The 24998-nt window shown below is 36.8% G+C and overlaps 1 protein-coding gene across 8 annotated transcripts in view; it reads left to right on the top strand.

Annotated features, from left to right (window-relative positions):
- Positions 1-24998, top strand: part of LOC141903160 (poly(A)-specific ribonuclease PARN-like) — a 139182-nt gene that overhangs the window by 69466 nt on the left and 44718 nt on the right. For 4 of the 8 annotated variants that reach the window (XR_012619054.1, XM_074791169.1, XM_074791168.1 and 1 more), the window contains exons 16-19: positions 9171-9226; positions 12917-13003; positions 14881-14955; positions 20019-20175. Coding sequence is in view for 5 of the 8 variants with exons in the window: in XM_074791169.1 (XP_074647270.1) it covers positions 9171-9226; positions 12917-13003; positions 14881-14955; positions 20019-20175 (375 nt within the window). In the remaining 3 variants the exon portion in view is untranslated. The remainder of the gene's footprint in view (positions 1-9170; positions 9227-12916; positions 13004-14880; positions 14956-20018; positions 20176-24998) is intronic. The other 4 variants (XR_012619053.1, XR_012619052.1, XM_074791170.1 and 1 more) reach the window with 1 other exon arrangement.

Raw genomic sequence — 24998 nt, 5'->3', positions numbered from 1 at the left:
CAGAAATCCTGCACCTTCATATGTGACAGTGAATTTCAGTTTGGGGGTGTTTGCCTCAATCTAGTTTTAGGCTAAAACATACTAGCTGAATACCCGTCCGATGGATGGCCTTTTTGCTGGTTGCCGGCAAAGCCCTCCCTTCAAACAATCCTGGCTGAGTTCTTGGGTTGTTGGGAGGAATTTTTATTGCATTCTATTGAATTTCTTCGGAATATGTTGCTTATTTACTAGGGTTTCTGCTGCCTCGGCAGAAACCCTATTGGATTCCTGCTGATTATTATTTTAACATATTTTCCACTGAGTTTCGTCACAAAAAATCATCTTCTATTAGATTTGACTACTAACAACTTTGAAACGAAATGTTAAACTCTGATAATAATATAACAGTCTCTTGCTGCGCGTAGTTTCTATGGATGTACTGTGCTTCCTATTTTAAACTTGAAGTTACTTAAAGGCCGAGGAGTATGGATGCTAGATAACCGGGTGGCAAACACTTGAGATCGGCTGTCCTACTTATACAGTATCTTGATTATAATGTTTAGAGTGAGCGAGGTTGGCTCACAACAGAAAAGCAGGTCACACACAGTTGAATTTGACAAATTCATAAAAGTTTTCATATCAAGTTCTAAACTAATTTTAAATAATCTAGTCATAGTGGGAATGAAAATCTGATGCTAGCGCTCATTTTTTTTGTAGAGATAGGGCCAAGATTAAAGATTATAGAGACATCTCAAATTTTTTGAAAATCATTTATTTTTATCCGATTTCGATGAAATTTGGACGCAACATCGATGGTAGATAGCTAAACAAGTGTACGAAATTTCAGACTGATCCATTGACCATAGAAAAAGTTTTGATGTTGCCAAATTTTGGTACTATGAATGAGGCTATGTTTTGTTTATGTATACTGATGACTATAGGTATCATATTACTGTTACTGTGCTCTGTGAGCTACAATAATTCACTGGATAATTCCTCCCTCTATGTCATTCAAAGATTCAAATTTTGAAGGAAATGCCAACTAAAAAGCTTAATTTCTCGAAAAGGAGGGCCTAAAACACATTTTTGACTGCAGAAATGAATATATTACACATTAATACATATGTCTGACAAAATGGAGGATCCAAATAGGATAACTGACAGAGAAAATAGGAGAATTCCAGTTTCAACGGTTGGAGCTCTCCAGTGCACTATTGCTTCATGGGTACTGCCATCTATGACATTGATTGGGCTTTTATACTGCTCCTCGGCCTTTAAAGATAACACCGGTGGAAATAGCAATCATCAATCATGGCGCGCATACTGGCGCGAATCTGAAAGTTTGTGACGCATTTCATAAATAAATAATGAAGGAAAGCTCCGAGAATATCCAAATCACAGGTTGCTGTGAATAACTGGGGTTCGACCATTCACAAGTTAAAAATGTACTTCCTTGTTTGTGAAGTTTATTCATACTGTTATTAAAAGCAGTTCCTTTTAAACATTCTATAATAGTATAGTTTTGTTCGTGGATATCAATACTTCGAAAAATCAACAGCGGTTTATTTATTTACTGTACCGGTACGCGTTTTCTTAATTGAATTGAATTGGTCCGGTCCAAAAGGGGATTATACTAGTTAGCGTCAGAAAATGTCATCATCGGTGATACCTTGTTATCGTAGATATTAAACGGTCTAAAGTCAGTTAATACATCACATACATTACAAATTGGAGGTGGTGGTAATGTCATAGAAGAACAAAGTCAGTTGAAAATACCTACCCACTGCACCGATAAAGAATGATTGCTAGCCAGAGACCATGTGACAGTCAGTAATGGTGAGTGATGGTACCGTTCGTGATTATGTTTTTATAATGGTTATTGGACGTCAATTTCATATGTGAATTGTAGTCCCCATCTGATCGCTTGACTTGTCAGACTGACTTGTCACTCCTCTACTAAATAGTAACACTATAAGGCCTTCCCTCCTGCATAGTTTACCCTATAGGCCAAATTTGTGCTTTGGGCCAAATTCAGTTTTCTTATCTAGTCGACTTTTTTTCGGAACTAATAATAACCGAATATGCGCTTAAACTGTCACTAGGAAATGGTAAAAACACCATAGCTTCGTTCTTCTCGATGTTTCTCCCCCCAAAACCCGGCACATTAGTACTTTGCGCGTAATAGCACATGTGGGTCAACATATCCATGTTGTGAGTTGACCCCTAGGTGGCATTCTTTCAAAAAAACGGAATGTAACGAACTGATTTCGGGTGAAATCTTTGCTCGCATCCCTGAACGACATTCTATCCAGAAAGACAGAAACCTGTTATCGCTGCTTGCAGCTATATTTAATTTTGTTATTTATTTGTTGTTGGAACTTCATTTTGTTTTGGAAGAACACAAGCCCTTTTAACGTATATTCATGCCTTACACACGTGTGTGACACATGTACTGGCTGGAATGTGGTGTATTGATCTCTGCATGTATATGAAAAGTGCGCCTCGTTTGTGGCCTAGTTTTCTTGGAAACTGCAAATGATTCAACTGCAAGGGTTCATCGCAGGCGGCCATGAATTTTATGACGAAAATAAATTGTCTACTAGTAACAAACTTCGTACACAGTGGAGAGTGTCTGAGTTAGTGGGAAAACCCAGTACCATGTATATTCATGATGAATCATCATAAAAACTTCTTGATTGAATCAGGGTGGAATCTTAGGCTTTTTTGATAACTTGAAGCACGCATTCTCTGGAATTCTGCCTAAAACTTCATATCGGTATGCGTTCAATTCATAATTTGAAAAAAAAAAATTTTTCTTGATATTTTCCATGATATTTTTCGATGTAATTATCTGTAAAAAGTCAGTTTTCTCCCATCACTTGAATTCAAATCAATAGAGTTTTTACACTTTTTCATTTGTTTTGCGTAATCTCTAATGTACCAGTGTTTAATTTTGATGCTGGACGTATTGGCCCCACTCCACGTGGTTGCGCCACCGTGCGGGATTTACGCGAAGCCGCGGAAACAAACATGGCCACCTTATGAATTTTCAATGTTAGAAATAGTGCATGAATTTCAATTATATCAGCTGTTAGGGTTTCAAGGCACAATATAACTAGGTGATGTGATATGGCGATGTTGATAAATGATAATGTCGCAGTGAAGCTAGTCATGAACCGTCCCGATTGAGGGTACTGCGGCCAAAAACATATACATTTGCATAGTTACATAAGTATTTGCAGTAAATTGCAGACGAAACATGAAGCCTTAATGGCCGTTTACAACAACATTACAGCATTCTAAATTGAAAGATAATGATGTTCAACTGAAGTTAAAATTATGGCCGCTGCTTAAATTATTTCACTAATTTGTAGTTAGTGCGGAATGTTTGGTTTTAGAACGATAATTAGTGGTGGTAGGTGATTTACCACATGTTACTTTTGTGTTATTGAAAATCTCGTTTGAATGGCGCAACATTGAAACTGGCAATAAATTCCAAATATCATGCATATTTTTTTGGTACATATTCATAATTTATCCGCTCTAAAGTGCCAATAAACGTGTTTACGACCAGTATGTTTGGCCGTGATGGTTGCCTGAGACGCGATTTTTCACAAGAGTTTCCTGTATCAGCATTTGTGGCTCTCAAAACAAAACAGTGTCAAATATTCTACTGGAACCCATCAACCTGGGCACCTTTTTTACGATTTTACATCTACATGATTAAATCAATTTCTGACACCGTTTTCGCATTTTTAGCCCACTTGGGACTTTAGTCCCAGCGGGCTATTGCGTTCACTTTTCGTCCGTCGTCCGTCCGTTCGTCCGTCCGTCCGTAGACGGAATCCAGTTATTTTGGGAAGTTTTGAAGACGCTTCAAGGTAACGTCTTGATATTTGGGTTACACATGTATCTACCCTAGACACATCTTCAGCCCAAAAACTGCTCCTGTCAGAATCAAGATGGCCGACTGGCAGCCATTGTTGTTCGCCAAAATCAGCATTTTTAACACATTTTTGAACTTTTTGAAGGAAATTTTGAAGACGCTTTGATCAATTACCTTGATCTTTCGGATATATGTGAATCCCCCCAGGGCCCATCAACATAACAAAAATTGGGTCGATCGGACTGAAGATGCCCATCCTATGGCCTTTTTAGTGCCCAAAAATGTTAATTTTGGCCCAAATTCTGAGTCCTGTAGCTTCCTACTGGTTTATCATTTCTCTTTGCAATTTGTGATGGGTACTCTTTGGAAAGGGATGTTTTATACCTGAGACAGGTATTTTTCATCAGCCAATTATGACGCAATTGGCGGCCATCTTGGTGTCACCAGTACTCATTCGTAAGTGGGAAAAAGTTTTTCCACATAATATTGATACCTAAGCATATTTTGCTACCACAATCATTTAGAAAGTTGTAGCTCATAACGTGTTCTATGATTGTGGTGAGTTTCATGGTAATTGGATTTTGTATATGGCCACCAGGGGCGTTGAATAATACAATATCTTCGCATTTCTTTATTATATTTGTACCTATTCATATTTTGTAACCACAATCAATTGCAAAGTTGTAGCTCATGACATCAGCTATCATTGTTGCGAGTTTTAAGGACATAAGTTTATCTATATGGTCACCAGGGGGCGTTGAATAGTAGAATAACTTAGTATTTCCTTATTATATTGGTACCTAGGCATATTTTGTTACCATGATCAATTGCAAAGTTGTAGTTCATGACATGTTCTATGATTGTGGTGAGTTTCGAGGTCATGGGGTTTTGAATATGGTCACCAGGGGGCGTTGAATAGTAGAATGACTTAGTATTTCCATATTAAATTGGTAACGAGGCATATTTTGTTATCACAATCAATTACAAAATCGTAGCTGCTGACAGGTTCTATGATTGTGGTGAGTTTCAAGGTCATTGGTTTTTGTAAATGGTCACCAGGGGGTGTTGAATGTTGAAATTGTTAGATTGTTGAGCATTTGAAACCACTTCCCAAGTGGGCATGGTGTCCCTGGACCCCTAGTTCATTCGTGTATCTAGTGTTTCAATGTGTTTATCAGCATAAGATAGATCTTCGAACATATGAAAAATTTTGAAATATTGATTTTTTCTCATGTATGGCATTCATATATTTAACTCAAACTTTTGGAGGATTTAATTAAAGAAATAGTCGAAAAGACTTCAAATGATCGCACATGCGATTGGCCGCCCGCCGTGCTTGAAATGGAAAATTAGTATCTTGTACACGATGATGAGTGATCGAAAATAATAGATGAAATCTAAATCATGCAATTCTTTCAATGAAATGCATTGGAAAATGTGGTTTGGAAATAAAACTGAACTTTTTATTACCTCATTTCACATGTTGCCTCTCTCTGGACGTATTAACTACACTAACTATGATCGAACTTCCCATTCAAGCATTGTGCCTAGCGAATTTTAAAAAGGCTGTTGTAACCCCTCTCTTGAAAAAACATACTTTGGATCAGCAGGACCTCATAAACTATAGACCTGTTTCAAACTTACCCTTTCTCTCCAAAGTTCTGGAACGTGTTGTTGACAAAAGGATTCGCGACCATATGTTTGAGAACAATCTTTACGAAACATTGCAGTCTGCTTATAGAGCAAATCATTCAACTGAAACAGCACTGACCAAAGTAATGAATGATCTTTTAATTGCTCTCGATAACAAAAAAGCAGCTTGCCTTGTTCTCCTTGACCTGTCAGCTGCGTTCGACACCGTCAATCATAGCGTCATGTTGCATCAGCTTAATCAATGACTTGGGGTCAGCGCATATCAGTCAGGGGAAAATTGGTCGACCCATGTCCTCTCTTAACAGGCGTGCCACAGGGGTCACTCTTGGGCCCCCTGCTGTTTAGTATATATGTTGGTCTTCTGGGTGACATCATAAGAAAGCACAAAATTGAGTTCCATTTCTTTGCTGATGACACCCAGCTTTACATAGCATTCCATCCGTTAGAGGTAGATGATGGTTTGCAGAGACTCGAGGCCTGTATCAATGAAATTCGACGTTGGATGGCTATCAATTTCTTGAAATTAAATGATGAAAAAACCGAATTTATGATGATTCATTTAAAGCAGCACAATCTTGCTGAGAACACGATATTGATCGGTGATTATTCAATATCAACGGTGCCATTGGCTAAGAATATAGGCGCATATTTTGACCAACATCTCTCACTTTAACATCATGTTAATGCTATCTGCAAATCTTGCTACTTCCACCTGCATAACATTGGAATATCCGAAGATATCTTACTTCTGATGCTACAGCAACTCTGGTTAATTCACTTGTCACTTCCAGGTTAGATGGTCTAAATGCCTTACTCATTGGACTCCCAAATTTCATTATTGCTAAATTACAAAAAGTTCAGAACTCTTCAGCCAGACTAGTAACTGGCACTTCAAAATACGAACACATTTCTCCTATTCTCAAACAGCTGCACTGGCTCCCATTCAAAGAGCGTATTAACTTCAAGATCCTATTGTTGGCTTACAAATGTTTCTATGGACTGGCTCCAAAATATCTGCAAGACCTTTTAACACCTTACTCCCCAACTAGAATGTTACGTTCAGTAGATGATCTTTTGCTTACTCAACCCCGTTCAAGATTAGCTTCTCTTGGAGACACAGCCTTCTCAGTCGCTGCTCCACGTTTGTGGAACAACCTTCCCCGCCATGTAAGAGCGGCTTCGAGTATCTCTGTCTTCAAGAGAAGCCTCAAAACACATTTGTTTTCACCACATTAGATTTCTTCAGTAATATAGTGTCATTGATCATTTAAGTGGATTCTGGCACTTGAAATACTATAATAATAATAATTCAACACCCAACTACCCACAGCTTTGATATAACCATCCTATTATCTGTTTCTCCCTGGATTTAACATACTCTCATGTAAATTGAGGAAAGTCCATATTAAGAATTTCGTGTTTTTTTTTCATGACCCCACAGTCAGGTGCCCTCGCACCTGAACTCTGACAGATCTTCCTGAAATTCAATGATTGTGTTGCACTACACAAGGTTAGTAAATGATTAGATTTTGGGTCCTTTAGGTTCAATGTCAAGGTCACAAGAAGCAATTTTGTCTGTGATTCCCCATGAATAAATGAGCGTTTCTCATAACGCCTTCTTATAGTGCTAAAAGGTCATGATCATGGGTTTTCCATATGCCTACCTTAGATTTCCTGGTGTGAAAAGCTGCAAAAGTGTATGAAACAGATTGTAGCCCATTTGTGTTTCGATTATGCCTGAAATTATTTTGTACATTTTTTCAGTTTGTGTCAGAAAGATTTTTGAATGGTGGTTACTCGAATTTCAAGTTTCTAGTTATACTAGACCCTTAAGTGGTTTCTGCTGGTCTGGACCACTGCAAGACTGGTGTTTTTGAAAAGATTTTCAATAAAGTTATACCACTTTTTTAAAGAAATAACAAATCAATTGCTTGTGACCTTATTTTTTTGTCTGCCGTCTTGGTTGAAATAATAAACTCTTACCAGTGCCCTTCTACAAGGAAAGGCAAATACATGCTAGTAAAAATCAGTTATGTCTCATTAAAATGTCACTCCAGTCCTATACGATAAAGAATACTGTCTTGAAAAGTTTGGTTACTGTTCTTCAAAATGCAAAAAAAGATTTCCCGAAAATGATGATGTCACCTGGTTATACAAATATCAATGCATAACATGATAACCGAAGCTTCATGGGCCTATTGTTAGCCCACGTTGGACTTAAGTCCTACCCGGCTATTGCGTTCACTTTTCATCTATCATCCGTATGTCCATCTATCCTACACGGAGCCCAGTTATTTTGGGAAGTTTTGAAGATGCCTTAATGGATTGTGTTTATCTTTGGTTTAAACATGTATCTATCTGCCCGAGAACTGGCCCGGTCAGATTCAAGATGGCCGATTCGTAACTTTGTTCGTCACAATCATCACTAACTAACATCGTAACTGATACTTTTTTTAAATTTCAAAATATTCTTTTGATCTGCACACTCATCTTCAACCGTTCTGTTCAAAAATGGTTAGTTTACGTGCAATTTGTGATTTTGTTACATGATTTTTGACCTCATTTCGTTGTTTACATAGCTTACTGTTCAGTGTCGGCTAAATCAGCAGGTGCGCGCTGCAACGTTGTTAAAGGGACAGCTGAGAAATAGCGTATTTAGAAATGCGTTGAATTTTGAGGAAACTGTGTGTATTTTCTGTTATATCTCAATGCCAGATTGTTTTAGAGCTTTGAAACTGGCCAGAGTGGTAGAAGGATCTATTGTCTATTGCATAAACCTATTATAAAGAATCAATGAGTAATTAAGCAACATCAATTGGGTCAATTCGATTCAAATTATGGCTACCAGGGGGCCGAACTGAAAAACAACCTTAACACCCTTGAGGCCGCAATTTTTGACCAATTCAAATTATGGCCATCAGGGGAAAACAGCCTAGAGGCTGCAACTGTTGATCAATTTTTACACAAATAATATGTTGTAATCAGGTCTTTCTGTAATGTTTGTGTTTCATTGACATTTTAGATATTTCAGCACTTGCAATGTTTTTGAAAATATTTCCAATAAAGTTTGATTAAGTTGGACAACCATTTTTTGCTTTCTCCGTGTAGTTTTTGCTGTGACTGTTATTCGTCAGCTTCTAAGGGGTATTCAATGATGTGCAGTTTGAAACTGGAATGGTTGTATAGAGCATCAAATATAAACCTCAAAAGGAATTACCAGGGAAAAGTTTCAGCTCATGCGGATTGAGAAAATAAGCCCAGAAAACAAGCAAATTTTAAAATAAGGACAGTTCTAAATTACATTTGGGATCATTCATTTATTACGTACGCATTAGGGGAGGGGTTTAGTGCAATTGCGTACTGTAATGCTTAATGTATATGAAAAAAATGGCCGACTTCGCGTACAGGGGGGAGGGAGTGTTGTAAACGTCAAATTCTATGCGTACGTAATAAATGAATGATCCCTTTCAGCACAAGCGGTTACATGTATATTTGCTATACATGTAATTGTAATTGATACGTTTAGATGCATTGATCCAGCCTGCCCGGCGAGGCAGGACTTGTTCCTTTTCCGAAACTGGAACTTCTGATTATCTCGACGAAGTCTCAAGGTCCATGGACCTCTAGTTTTTAAATTCTTTTTATTTTATAGAATCAACATGATGAGAGTTGCTGATATACCCTACATGAATTTAGCTGGACCAGATTGTAAGTACAATTTGCATTGTCCTTTCACTAGTGACTCAATCACGATAGAGTATATATCACATCGAGTATATATCTCTTGTTGCCGCGGGAGTTATGTCTTCACATGTTATGGTATTGACAGAGAACCAGATATCAATGCTAAGACAATGTCCTGCAGATTTCAGTACTGATCCTTTTCACTTATTATATATACATATTATATTATACAGTTCAACACAAATAGAACTTATGCTCCGCGATAATACTATTCAGAAAACAGAATGATATGTAGTAATCTCTAAAACGTTTATAAGCATTATGTTTAAAAGTCTCAAAATGTATATATCTAAATCTGCATCACATCACATGTAGATAACTCAGCATTTTGTTTATCAGAGGATAAATTTATCAAAGAATTGATCCCCATCTATATCACTCAGTATGAACTGGTTGGGGTGTATTGCAGTATGCATACCCCACTAGCTTTGTATATCATTGTCATTGATACAGGGGCTATAAAATCAGCAGTTACCAAAGCACTGCTAACAAGTGAGAACCACGAGAAATGTCAGACATCTCGTAGATAAATAGCATACAAAATTTATTTGTATATATTTGAAAGTTTCCATTTTGTGCTAGATTTTCCAATTAGAAAAATTCTAAATTCATCTCAAGGTTTGTAAACTTACTGTTCAAGACGTTGTACCATAGGTGGAACACCAATCTGAATTCCTATCTTTAAAAAGTAGCAGGCGATTTCGTATTTTGAAAATACATTGACATACCTCCAGATGAAAACTGGTAGAATGATTGAATTGGATGAAGGCAGGGCGTAGATACTTACTGCATACCAACATCAAGCGTTAAGAAAGTAATTTGTTTGAATTCAGTATTGACCAATTGAATTAGCATAGGGAGTTAAATGCCCATTGGCAGTATGAAAGCCCAATGAAAGTGAGACATGGCGGTATCTTTGAACCCATTGAGCAGTGAAACCCATTTTCTTACAGAAAATGATCACAAGCTTCAGAATGTTGTCCCCAATATAAAGACTAGACCATTTAAAATCATTTCCAACTTGATACAAACATTTTTATGAATTTGTCAGTTAAACGCTGTGCTATCTACAGTTACTTGTTGTGAGCCACCCATACAGAGTGTAAACATTATTATCAAGATACTGTAGCTAGTTGGACAGCCCATCTCAAGTGGTTACCATCCGGTTATTTACAGCACTTGGCCTTTAATGATCAAATGTAGCCCATTCAACGAAATTCTTATTATGGTCTTATTCAATAGTTTAATAACGCATGTATCAGTATGCGCAAATGTTCTGAATGCCAATGTCTATTTGCGCGATGTCATACAGGCTATATGGTGAAAACAACGTGCACTTTCGTACACACATTATCAGTATAAGTTTTATTGGTTTATTTCTAACTGGATGCCAACTGAATTCATGATTCAGCATTGGTATTATCATTGTTTTCATCATAACTAATCATTTAAATATAATCAAGATTTTTTACCTCTAATTGGCGCAGTAGCATGGTAGCTTAAGTTAATATGACTACTAAGCCGTAGGCAGAGCCTATTACTATACAAATGAAGCGAATTTAAATGACATAATTTCCAGATTAAAGTCTTTCACTTTGCAACTGAGCATATATTCATACAAATCATGCATCCAAATGTTATCCATTCTCAAATTAATAGGAAGCAGAATTTTGATTGACAAGGGCCTCGTTAAACTTCAGGAGGTTTTTTTGCAAAGGTTGTACACAAAAATATCAATTTTAAAAAGCCAATCAGAAAGCAAAGCCTCCTTTTTGGCTTAGCTGAAATCAGCAGGTGTTCATCTGAACCCGCAGTATCGTCTACTGTTTTATTACCGGGTTCTTTTTCAAGATTTTAAATTATATGTCGGATGGATTCCTGTGCAGTCCTGCTTACCTCTACGGGATTTCGGTATTTGCTACGGATTTTAATAGCTAAATACAGAAGGACAGATGCTCCGTAAAAACTAATTTTTCGTCCATTCTTTTCAAAATACGGATTTGTTTTATCTTCCTTTATGAAAATTCGGCTATAGTATACCATCACATCTGTGAATACGGTTATGAACTTTCAAAAAAGGGAGTACGGGTTCGTTTACTTCTACTGCTTGTAAATCGGGTCAGAGTATTGATTATGGCAGTGGCTTACACGTGCGTCAATCTATTTTCTCACTGCATTGCTGCTGCTGTGTGTGATCAATATAACACTCTCTTCGCACAGTCACTCGTGACAGCATACCAATGCTCACATTGGCGCGCGTGTTATGATTACATTTTCATGCATTGTTTGAATGAATAGTTTTTGAAATAGATAAACTTTCAATGAATATTTTATCGTGACCTAAAAAAAAACTAAGTAGTAGACAAGTATGAATAAACATCGCGAACATGGATAAACACTCCGATAAATATTTCTTCAGCCGGTAAAACCTGGGGTAAAGACTCATTTTTAGTTAACAGGCCAGGCTTTTTTAGTTTGAAGGTAGGTTTAATGTCGGAAGGCGAAATAAAAATAGAAATGAAATTGTTTTTGTATTTTCTTTTTAAAAGATTATTTTCCTGACTATATTTTCACCCTCGGGGAAAATCCCACTATTCAACCTCTAATCACCTGATAGTGGTGGCACCTGCTACCTTTTCCATACTTTTACTTAGTAGAGTCACTCCCGGGAAAAAATCGGTATTGCTAAATTAAATGCCCAATTTTGAACATAATGTCTGTTAATTAAGAACACTTGAGGTTTTTATCCTTCCGATCCTCAGATTTTGGTTCTCATTGACCGGAGGAACAATGAAAAATTTAAAATGTAAACAATATTCAATTTTAATTTCTTGATTAATTCTGTTTTCTTATACTACTGATACTCTAAAGGAAACTACTGATTTTATGATATAAAACTACTAATGCTTAATTGGAAACTGCTGACAGACAAATATTCAAATATTCATGCAATATTACTGATGTTCAAATTTTGGAATAAGAACGTCTGCCTGTGATATCTTTAGTTTTTTGGGTTTTGGAATTTTTAAATGCATTACTGAAAATTCATCCTTGAAAATTGTGCAAGGGTTCGGAAAAATGGCTCCTCAGATCGATGGATAATCTTTGATATGCAAATAAGCCATGTGCTTGAATTGCACATTCAATCAATTTTTATTATGCATATGAACATCAAATCCAAGTCAATTATGCGTCATTGTATAAAATAACATCAAACCCAATTTACATTTATTCCGCATTCAAATTTATAAGAAGAATATAAAAATTGATCTGTGGTATTCGTTCCTGCCATATCTCCCTGTTTGTGTGTGAATACCATGAATATCAGTATGAAGCTAGAATTCAGCGTGTAGCCTTATTATGTCATCATCAGAGCCATCTACATGGGTACCAGATGAAATACTTGATGTGAAAATCTTAAAAAATTAACGATACACTTTTCATTTGTCAATGTTTCAGTAATCCGTCACTCATTACAGCTAAAATTTCACAAGAAGGATTATTGTGTATCTATTTAACATTATCGTCAATATTAAAAGCTATCTTGCGCTAAACTTGATCTTTAAAGGAGCACCCAACCAACTCAAAGTGTGAATTGTTATATTCGTCTCTTATACATGTATTTGTTAGTTGTTAAATTAAATTTCATTCTAGTAATCCCATGCAGAGACAATGTATATCATATTACATTTCCTTGTGATTGGAAGACCACCGATCTGTTTGCATTATTCTCACCTTATGGTAAGTTACATACTATTTCAGAATTCTGCTTACAGTCTCATGTAGAGAGTTGAGGGTAAAATGTAGTTGTTCACTCCTCACATCTAGGTTTTTTAGGCCCACTTGGGGCTAAGTGACAGAGGGCTATTGCATTCACTATTCATTTTTGGCTCCATTGTTCTTAGGCCTGTAGCTTATTTATGGTTTGTATTTTTGGTTTACCATTGCATCTTTATGGTGCTGCTAGTTTGCCAAATATGCTTTAAATAACCCACAAAACTCAGGGATGAAAATCTTCCTCGGAAACGCGGATTTCCACGGTTGGAGGTCCATTTTTACCATTCTTGATATTGATGTAGATCCGTTGAGAAAATGATGGGGGGGTTAGGGACTTGGGGAAAAGAGTTAGGTTGTAGTATACTTAAAGAACAGACCGTAAAAGCGTCTTATAAAATCGGTGCTACGAAATCTTTTTTACAACATCATTGCGGAACACTGATGTTCTCTAGACCCACTGTACAGATCAATAATATATATATATATATATATATATATATATATATATATATATATATATATATAATATATATATATATATATATATATATATATATATGCGCTCAATAAAAGCAGTCGTTGTTTTAATTCAGGCTCAATGCACTTGTCTTGAGTGATAGATTGGAAAATTATAGATCAGGGCTCCTCTTCATTTAAGTATGAACATGTTCTAGTGACGTTCTAGTGATTTGGATATCTTTTCATTTACTCAAGGCATAGACAACGAACGATCAACCGCGGCAGCAGTCTTATTTTGTCATTGGAAAATGGGCCTCAGATGTGCCAAAAACTCCTTGAAATTTCAAAATATTCTTGGGGGACGTCCCCCATACCCCCCTTTAGAGGCTTCACACCTGTGCTCATGACTGCTGGCTTGCAGTAGTTAGCCTAATACTTTTACTTCTACTATTTCAGCGTTTTTTAAATGCCTGTTTTCATCCCTGAAAACTTATTTAAAGCACCTATTTGTCTCAAAAGGAACCTGATGCTACTCGGTTCTCCATAGAAATTCTGAACTGAAATACTCCCCAGTATTTTTTAATACCCCTAAAATTGTAATTCATCATTAAAATCCCTTAGACACACTGCTATGGCTATATATCTCTAATAGTTCTGAAAGTCCACCGTTGGTTGTATAAAGACGGTACGGCCTTGGCCACTAACTTCGGCCTAGTGAACGCATATTGGCCTGTGGTGACCTACTAACTATAAAAGTAGGGCTAAGATTACGAATCACTTTTAGTCAAAATTGAATCAATATATTCTTTTAATTGCATGGATTCTATCTTCAAAGCTTTTAATTGGTTGAGGCTAGAGTATATTTTGTGAGTGCTTGTGGCCACAGTTGTTACAAGGCCCTCATCACCATCCTTCAATGGTGTCTGTCGATTGCCAGTGCACTGCGGATGGCACAAATTTATGCCCATACAATTGATTTGTGCTTCAAAAGTTTGAGCAGTAAAAATACTAGTTACGTATCTTTTCATATTAGAAAAGAAACCAACCATTACCCAAGCGAAAAGTGTTATGATTCCTCATCTTAATTTCAAAGGAATATAAGCACAGGATGTATTGTATTGTCATCGAGTGCATCATCAGCCACCTCTGTTTTTCATCTAGTGTTAGCATATGTGCTATCTTGGATTACTTCAAAATCGAGGCGGCCATTAAACATATTTCTTGACTACAATCAAAAACTTATAGCTTATGGCATGTTATATTATTGTGGTATGTTTCAAGATCATTGGTTGCTCTATATGTTTATCAGGGGCCATTGAAAATTAAGATTGTTGAACATTTTCACTAAGTTGGAATGGTGTCCCTAGTTTGTTTTATTACAGGTCCTATTACAATTGGTTGGATCAATGACACTTCAGCATTCATTGGAACATCAAAGAAAGAAAATGAGAGTGTTGGTAGGTAGTTCATATTCATTGAGAAATATTGCTGCTTAGATGAGTTCAATTTGTCAGTTCATTGCCATTTTAGCTCTTTCACACATATATAGAGTCAAGTACTTATAATCAAGGGTATATATATCCTCCAATATTTTATTTCTATTGTGTGTATTGTGTGTTCTAAGTGTGTATTGAAAATAAGTCGATTTTCAATCACTTGGATTGCCCTTTGGTGATGATGTCATTTGCACAGTATGGTGTAAATGACAATTTCATTTCCCCTATAAGGCCATCCCAAAATTATTGCCTGTTTGCTGTAACTGTACCGACCCGACATCAAAGGTACCAAGTGAAAACAATTCTCTGGGATTCATAAAAATGAATTTTATTTTTTACCAAAAAACGGCCTTCCGACCCACCCACTGCTGATGCTGATGCACTACATTTGTTGGTACATCGTGTGAAAACATGCCTCGTTGCATGGCCTTGTTAATGTTTTCTAGGAAACTGGTAGAAAACTCCATTGTAGAAAAATTTGTAGGGGCGGTATGTACTCGGAAAACGAGCGCCGAAGGTGTGAGCACTTATCGGGAACTGGGGGTCGGGAGGCCCTCCCCGGTAAAATGATCTTTTTGTAGGTGCTCAAATGCGTTTTCCCAGGATTTGGGCACTTTTCTGAAGGAGATAGGTAGCCCTACGTGCATAAAATAGATCGATGTTCTTCCATTCATATAACTAGATTTGTCAATAAAGCTCATCAAGCATTTATTTATTTCCATTTGGTAACCTAATGTTTGAAAAATATTTTGATAATCATAATAAAAGTTTTTCTACGGGCATTGAGACTTGAAAAATTGAGGCCACTGGTTTCGTTAAGTCAGCGGTTTAATGCAGCAGTGTAACTCGTTGTGACCTTAAGTGCGCATTGATTTTTTAAAATTTACAACATGCCGGGAAATCCCAGGATATTTATAGACCTACCTGAGCGGTGCCGCGTGACTCCATATGTGAGCCGTTTCTACAATTATCGACGTATGTACATAATGAGTTTTTTTAATGACATGAAGCGTTTGTCTGACTATTTATACAATTATTGACATACCGGTAATGTTTGCTTGTGTGTAGGAGAGAATAATCGCTGGTGATATCAAACCGAAGATCGTCACTGATGTCACTATGTTGGCTACGGGGGCGGCTAATCTTTTATAGGGGCGCACAACTTTTACAGGGGCAGACATAAAAATTAAAGGCCGGTCGCCCCTTTAAAACCCCTAATGGAGAACACTGTGGTAGTGTTCCAATAAAGCTGCCAATCATTCTAGTGACTATGTAAATGCGGGTAATGTTATAAGGTGCATATAATTTTTTCACTTTGAACACTTGGATGGCTATAGGATGGATGACATAGGGGAATATTTGAAACAGTTTACACCCCACAGTCTTAGACAACTCTAAAGAAGGGAGTATTTGAAACAGTTAACGCCCTACAATCCCAGCCAATACTACAGAGAGGAATATTTGAAACAGTTTACACCCCACGATCTCAGCCAACTCTACAGCGGGGAATATTTGAAACAGTTTTCGCCCCACGATCTCAGCCAACTCTACAGAGGTGAATATTTGAAACTGTTTTTGCCCCACAATCCCAGACACCTCTACAGAGGGAATATTTGAAACAGTTTTCACCCAACAATCCCAGCGACTCTACAGAAGGGAATACTTGAAACAGCTTTCACCCCATGATCAGGATTACCGTATTTTCCGGCCAATAAGCCGATTTTCTAGCCTCAGATTTTTACCCAAAATATCGTGATCGGCTTATTGGGCGGATACGATCTGACATAAAAAATCACTTCCCGATCTATGCCACTCTAATGCTCTCAATGATCGTCAAAATCAAGAAAAGTGGTCGATATTTATTTGAGGTCATTATTTACTACCAATTATAATCTATTTTGAACTATTTTATTTTTACTTTGATTGTTCCATCACCGCACAGGGGCAATGGTATACATTTATATAACGCTCGAGTTCATCGTACTACCACGTGTCAGTTCATACATTAGTATATATGCAAATCAGCAGTGAGCCGCGTACTGCGTGTATAGCTGTGTGTATAGTAATCAGCTGAGTGAGTCTATATATAGCACAGTCACTCGGCGATGATAGTATACACAGCACTCTCACACATCGGCGGGCGCTACTGTCAGCCTCTTAAATCGTCAATTAAGACGAACTAATTGACAAATCAGTGAATTAAAATCTCTGATGAAGGGCCTCGGCTTATTGGGCGAAGCTTTATGAAATCCATGTATTTTAGGCTAAAAAACTGCCCTCGGCTTATTGGCCGAGTCGGCTTATTGGCCGGAAAATACGGTATAGACATTGTCCACGAGTAAAATAGGTTGACAATCAGGATTGTAGACATTGTTGACGAGTAAAATCGGTCGGCATTTAGGATTGTAGACATCGTCGACGAGCAAAAACGACCAACATTTAGGATTGTAGACATTGTCGACGAGCAACCACCGACATTTAGGATTGTAGACATTGACGACGAGTAAAAGCAGTTGACGATAAAGCAGTTGACGATTTGAATCAGTCCAATATTGGCGGATTAATTTCAAATACCAGTCAGATGTAATTAGTCTCTATTGGAACTATTTAATGCTATAATGGACTTGAGCCACTGTATGGTGTGCATTGAACCGGGACGGAAAAACTGGCCCATATTTTTTTGAGGATGATGATAGGAAAGCTGTTACCACAATTGGAGAACCTTTGCACATGATCACCTCATACTTTATGCCATTATTAAGTACATGGTTCCCGCACAAACAGGGAAATTGGGAAAAACTTGGGAATTTTGAAATATTAATTCCCAGTTTGGAAATATTTGGGAATTTGAAAAAAATTTTCTCAAATCAGGGAAATATTTGGGAAATTCATTACATTTCACGTATTGCATTTGCCAAGGGCAACTTTCTCAGCGATTTCCCTTGAAAAACACCTTTATCAACCATTTACCACTAAAATGTCGACTTTAGGATGATGGTATCTGTTCATTTCCATTTGGGAAAATTGAAAAATCACCTATGAAATATTTGGGAAAAACTTGGGAATTTTTAATTCGTGTAACTGTGGGAACTATGTAAGTAGAAAGTACGACAAACAGAGTATCGATCACATTGGTTCTAACAGGATGGAGCTAGTCCTCACGCTGCGGAGATTACATTAAGTTTGATGCATGGTAAGAGTACTTTGTTGGAGATCTCCTGTGAACTGGCCAACCTACACTCTAGATCTGAGCCCACTTGATTATTTTCTCTGGAGGCACCTAAAAGACTGGGTGCACTGCAACGCACCAAAAACTATTGACCAATTGAAGAGAAATACGGAAAATGAGATAAGGGACATTCAGTTTGAAACTCTCAAGTTAGTTATTGGCAACTTCATTGATAGACTAAAATTGATACAGAGCAATCACATCGAAAACATTCTGTAAAAAGTTTGAATTAAGTAATCAAATATAATGTCATATAAATTTGAAAACTACATGTTATGTTTAACCTGTGGTAGGAATTTGGTACAGCTTTCCCTATCAGGCTCGGAGAAATTGAGTTTTATAAATGTTGCATGACTTATGGGACACCCTGTAGTACTACTCGTCTCGTTATTTATTCTAAACTCGGTTAACACAGCTACTCTACAAATCTTGAAATCTAGTCTATTGGATAAATTTTCAATGCATAGCGCTGATTTGTGACATTGTTTTTCAGGTTAAGATGATAAAAATTCATTTGCCCCATTATTTGCCAAAAAACATTTCTACCTGCCGGTACCTTGAGTTGGTGTTACTGCAAACAGACTATTAATTTGGGATGGCCTGATGTACACACTAATGTTACACAAACATGAATTAATGGTCGAGATTATTATAGCTATACTCACCTGGTATCATGATGGAACCTTGAATTGAAACAATTCTTTAAAATGATCCTTAGATTTATAAAAATCATTGGCGCAATTACAATTCACTTATATTTTAATCAATATAATATTAAATGATTTTTCGCATCATTTCAATTCTATTTTTCTTTTGGAACTAATACAACAGGGCTAACTTTTCCTGGTTAGATATGAACTGAGATATGATGTTTTGATGTTTTATTTTGATGCTTTGGTTAAACATGTATCTACCCTAGACACTATGCAGTATTGGCATCTGTCAGATCTGAATCATGATGGCTGACTGGCAGTAACCTAGGTTTGCCAAAATCATGTTTTGCAAATTTTGAATTTTCATGAGATATTTTCAAAATCCTTCTGCCATTGATACACCTATAGCAACAGGATTTTATTAGGGTTGCATTTATGCAGCCGTCAATGAAATGGATTTACCCACCCCAGCTCATCCAATCGATGTCCGTTCGATGTTGAGTCCTGGCAGCATGAAAATATGTGAAAATCGATTTTCTAACGAATGCACAGGGAAAGAATTTTGATCTTTTTTCGAGTGGATGGTAGTTTCATATAATGAAATTCGAAACACAGTCGAATCCCAAACTGAAATATTTTTTCATAAAACTTGGGATGCGAACACAACATTATCGCATGTGTGTCTCAAATGGCCGTAGTCTCAACATTCAGCCGTGTTAAATTGGCATAAAAATCTATGTAGCAAACTGAAATGTTACTTTCATTTTACTCTTTTGAACATATTACCCAAATAGACCAGTACCCGTTTAGGCAGAGACTAAGGTAGTTGAGTGAAAGTTGAGTGTTCCGCAGTCATCAGAATTGTCATATAGATTGATGATCGAATGGATATCTCGGGAAAGGTAAAGGGAAATTTGAACCACAGTTGAATGGACCACCCATCTAAATTGAAATAGAAATTAAGTGGATGAGCTGGGGGGGTTAAGCCAATTCATTGACGGCTGCATTGAGGAAGCCATCTAAATTAAGAAGGGGGTTATGATTTAAGTATTATTAGATTTTCAAGCATTACAGGTGACATGATGTGCTTTTTATGTGTACTTCCTGGGATGTTAATGTTAAACACTGCATTATTTCTTCAGTTATGGGTTTGAACATGGAGAGTAAGGATTACAAGATAACACCGTATTATGTGTTTAAAAATCGAGGGAAGATTCCTACTCCATCGTCTAGTCGCAAGCGATCATTCCATGACATTGACTTCGAAATACCTAGTAAACGTAAGGCTTTGAATGCTGAGTAAGTTGTATGTATATATAATTTTATATGTTTTGCTAATGGGTTAGAGGATTATCCGTCGATGTCGGTTCATACATCAGTCAATTCTTGCTACAGGTTGCTTCTAGTACTACAGTTCTTTTCCGACCTGGACCGAACTTGGTATGAAGCTAATATGGGCTAAGTGCTAAATACTTGTAGAGCCGTTTTCGCAATTCGACCTTTAGGGGATGCTGTTCAGGTCACACTTATAAAATCTGTAAATTGCTATATGTCCTACAATTATTATCCGTTCATGGCAAAACTTGGTATATAGATACTACGAGCCAAAAAGTTATGGAGCCATTTTCCAAATTTGACCTCTAGCAGGCGCTGTACAGGTGGCACTTGTAAAATCTTTAGATCGCTACTAGTCCTACAATCTTTATCCGATCTTAACAAAGCTTGGTATATTGATAGTATGGTCTGAGGGCTAAATGGTAATAGAGCCACTTTCAAAATTTGAATGCTAGTGCAGTTGGTTCTTTAATCTTTGCAATATTTATGAAAATTCCTCCTAATATGAAATAAATTTTAAGTATAGCTGCAATAACAGGTTTTCTGCACCACCATGCCATGCATTTATTAAGGGAATTATTGTAGAAAATAAAATGTTGCATTGTTGGCATTCGAAACTTGATGTGGTGAATTGCGCCACTATGTAAATGTGATCATCTGATCCTGAAAAAATTTGATAGCTCTTATGGGCAGTATGCTCCTATTGTAGTATGTGGGTCAGAAAACCCTAATTAATGGCTTACTCATCAGGTCTAAATGACTTCGAACAAAGGAAGTGATAAATATGAGTTGATTTTATTCAGCATTTATTGTGGGATTCTTACCTGGTTGAAGGTAAGCAACCAGTCTATGTTGATGTCCAGTGCAATTCCAGTGTCATTACACCAAAACAACAAACAATATTTTATCAAAAGGTTTTTATTGGATTTTAATAATAGAATGTTGATTATTATATCAAATGAATTCCGAGTTCAATGACTTTTTCTCAGATACATGCTACATTTCATTGAATGATAAATTGCCAACAAATTAATCCGCCATCTTCCCATCAATGCAATTCAAGACCAACCCAATCTGGAAGTCACTCGGAGATGTAGGCCTACTGATAACATTGCGTAACAAAGGTAATTTATAGTATTAGATATCCTGTGAATTTTGATAGATAGATATGCACACTGGGGAGTTATACATTATTATATCCCCTGGATGAGGTTGCAGGAGATATATTGATTTTCGCAGTGGCGCATCCACGTGAACGCTCCCTGTAGGCGATAACTCCAAAAACGGTTTTAGATAATTTCATAAAATTTTGGTGGTATGTGTATGATAGCATGAAGAGGAACCCTTTTGTTTTGGGGAATTCTATATGATATAAGATGGCCAAATTATGACCTACTTTCAGGTAGAAATGGCATATGTCGACATTTTTACCCCTCGGTTATAGGACGCGAGGGGTATTGTTTGTACTTAAGTTTTAGGTGTAAGGAGGATGAGCTCTATAGTTTTTGATGCATTTCGTCATGATGTCTGTCTCTCTGTCTGTCTGTCAGTCTGTCTGTCTGTCTGTGGATGTTTCTTATTGACAGGATTGAAGCTAATGCAGTAAAACTACGCAATGAGTCACAAGAGATGAATAGAATATAAATCCCACAATCACAAGATTGAAAAAGTTTTTTTCAGATTGAAACTATTAAAATTTATTAAAAACGCGAATTTTCAGCCTTTTTCAAATACCTTTTTCAAGAATTGACTACAGGTATGGCATATCGCAGTAAATATATGAAACAGGAAGGACACACACTATTGCACATTAAACTAGATTTGATCAGAGAGGAAAGGTATTTGGACAAAAGTTTATTTTGGGGGGAGAAACCAAGGTCACCGTTGTCACATGCGTTTGAATAGAAATTTATCAAAGCTGACTCAACTATGTGACGTCAGGTAATACTGTTGGACGGAAAAATTATACGAGAATTATTAAAATCAAATTGGTGATCATTAGTATCTCATGGGTAGCCACAGCACTTTGGGGTTATTCGTTTTCATTTCAAAGGTAATTTCTGATTATTGGATTTGCTATGGGTAATCCCCTCCCTCCTATCCTAGCTAACTTATTTTTGAGCATAATGAAACTGAAATTTTGCACTTGTATACAGATATCCCTCCCAAAGCTTGGTTTCGTTATTATGTTGATAATGTTTTATGGCCACTAGGGGGCGTTGAATAGTAGAATAAGTATTATTATTAGTATTTCCTTATTATATTGTTACCTAGGCATATTTTGTTACCATGAGCAGTTGCAAAGTTGTAGCTCATGACATGTTCAATGATTGTGGTGAGTTTCAAGGACATTGGGTTTTTTATATGGTCACCAGTGGCGTTTAATAGTAGAATAACTTAATATTTCAATATTAAATTGGTAACGAAGCATATTTTGTTACCACAATCAATTACAAAAATGTAGCTGCTGACATGCTCTATTGTTAGATTGTTAGATTGTTGAGCATTTGAAACCACTTCCCAAGTGGGCATGGTATCCCTGGACCCCTAGTTAGAACTTGCGGAATTTAAGGTTGGATCAATGTACAATCATCCATTGCAGTGTCAGACGGTTGTTCTCTTTACTGTAAAAACCTGTGTAAATTATTTTGCAAGCTATTTCAGCCCTCATTATATCACTCATTGACCTCGACTTTACGGAGTAGGATCTTCAAAAGTCGCAAGAAATAATTGATGATGAAGTCGAAGTTTTATAACATATTCTATGAAACAAACAAGGCATTTTGATAAAGTTTATTATGTTAAAAAAAACCTTTCATTCGAACACTGAAATAATATCAGCGCACCAGGTAGTGTCAGGCCTTGCCGGGAAAAAAACCACGGGGGAGTGCTTAATCACTCCCCTAAAAATGAAAATTTTGTCCAAGGCGAGTGGTTTTTATATCTATCGTAATATCCTATGTAAAAAACACATAAGCCATTAAATTAGAATGAAATCCATCTTTTAATAAATGCTCTTACACAAATTTCCATTACTACACAATTCTTTTGAGTATCCATCATCATCATGTACTACATTCGAGAAGATTCGAGGAGTAGCTTTACCGGGTTTAGAATAAATAGCGAGACGAGTAGTACTATATAGGTTTACTTTTCATGATGCAGGAGATTTCGCTTCTTATGTACTGAAGCTTCATCAGGTGAATGAGTCATTCACCTGATGAAGCCTCGTGCATCAAATGAATAGTTAACCTATATAGTACTACTCGTCTCGTTATTTATTCTATATATAATACAGGTATCCAAGAAATACAATTCCAAACAGTATAGGCAGAGCTGCCAACCTCTGAAAAGTAACAAATCGAAATTTTTTTCAGTAACGTTTCATTGACATATGAAAGAAAATGTTCATTTTATCAGTAATCAACAGTTAGACCCCCAGTAACACCTTTCATATTTCTGTTCAAATCAAACAAATCAGTATTTCTCGTTATAAAATAGTATCAAATTCTGAAAATCAGTAACAGTTGGCAGCTCTGTATAGGTATAGGTTCTATATACAGTGAAACCTCGTTACAGCAAACTATCTACATTTGTTATATCAGATAAATCGTTGTATCCGAGTTTGTTGTAACGGTTGAATCATCACTACACTCCAAAATCCTTCAAATTCTGCTTCTGATTCACTAGTCTCGGCTAATATTCTTTGGATGGCACTAGTGTAATCAGAACCAGAATCTGAAAGATAAGATTCATTGGTGCCAGAGGAATCAGAATCAGAATTGTCCTCTGCACTTTCAGACTCTGTGGCAGGGGCAGTGCTTGTTGATGCTGTTTCTGTGTTTGTTGGATTTGTCTTCCTCTTTCTTTTATACTCGGGTGAAGTAATTGTACTGAAATTTACATTAATATCATTGTCCACTCTCAGAATTCTTCGCTTTTTAGACATGTATTTTTCAAGGGCAAGTTCTATTATATCATCCTTCTCTTCTACAGTCCAGCAAGCATCATTACACTTAATAACCATTAGGTTTTCCATAGTATCTGCCTTCATGCTAAGGCGCAGGTCTGACAACAACGCAGTAAGCTGGCTGAAACACTTTTCAACGAAACTATTACTCGGTGAAATTGTCAGCACGATATTTGCAACCATACAGATATTTGGAAAATTTTGGCCCATAAGCTTATAGCATTTAATTTGGAGAAAAAGAAATTCCTTGTTTTCTTCAATTTGGGCCATTCTTTCTCGATTTTGCTTGGGTCAAATCCAGCCCTCTGGAGTGTCACAGAAAATCAGAAAATATCCTGGCTGTGTTTTTGATTGTTTCAATTTCTTGTTGAGTGTCATCCCAGTTGGCTGGATCCAACCAGAGCATATCTTGAAAGAGCTGGCTATCAAATGACTGAAATCTTGCTTTCAATGCTGTCTCTACTACTGGCAAAACCTTTGTTTTGAGGGTACATATCTGAGATTCTATATTATCTAGAGATGACTGGAAGCCAGTTACCTGGACATACGAGTAGTCTTGGTTTTGGACAGCTCTGTGAGCATGGCCAGGTTTCAGAACCTTTCAAGTAACTGATCAGTTCTCATCATCATCAGTATTACATTCTATATTAAAAGCATCTAAGAAATACATGCTCATCATTTCCAGTTACAAAGTCAAGATAAAGTGGAACTTTGAACACTGAGATTTTGCTTTTCTCTAGATTCATTGAAAATTCAGAGAGATTATCTAGCAAGGCTTTGAAAAAGCATGCTGAACCTAGTAACTTCAAGTTTTTCA

This window comes from Tubulanus polymorphus, chromosome 4 (genome assembly GCF_964204645.1).
Source record: "Tubulanus polymorphus chromosome 4, tnTubPoly1.2, whole genome shotgun sequence".
Taxonomy (NCBI): domain Eukaryota; kingdom Metazoa; phylum Nemertea; class Palaeonemertea; order Tubulaniformes; family Tubulanidae; genus Tubulanus; species Tubulanus polymorphus.
The sequence above is the reverse complement of the archived record's forward strand: the minus strand, read 5'-3'. Positions and strand labels throughout refer to the sequence as shown.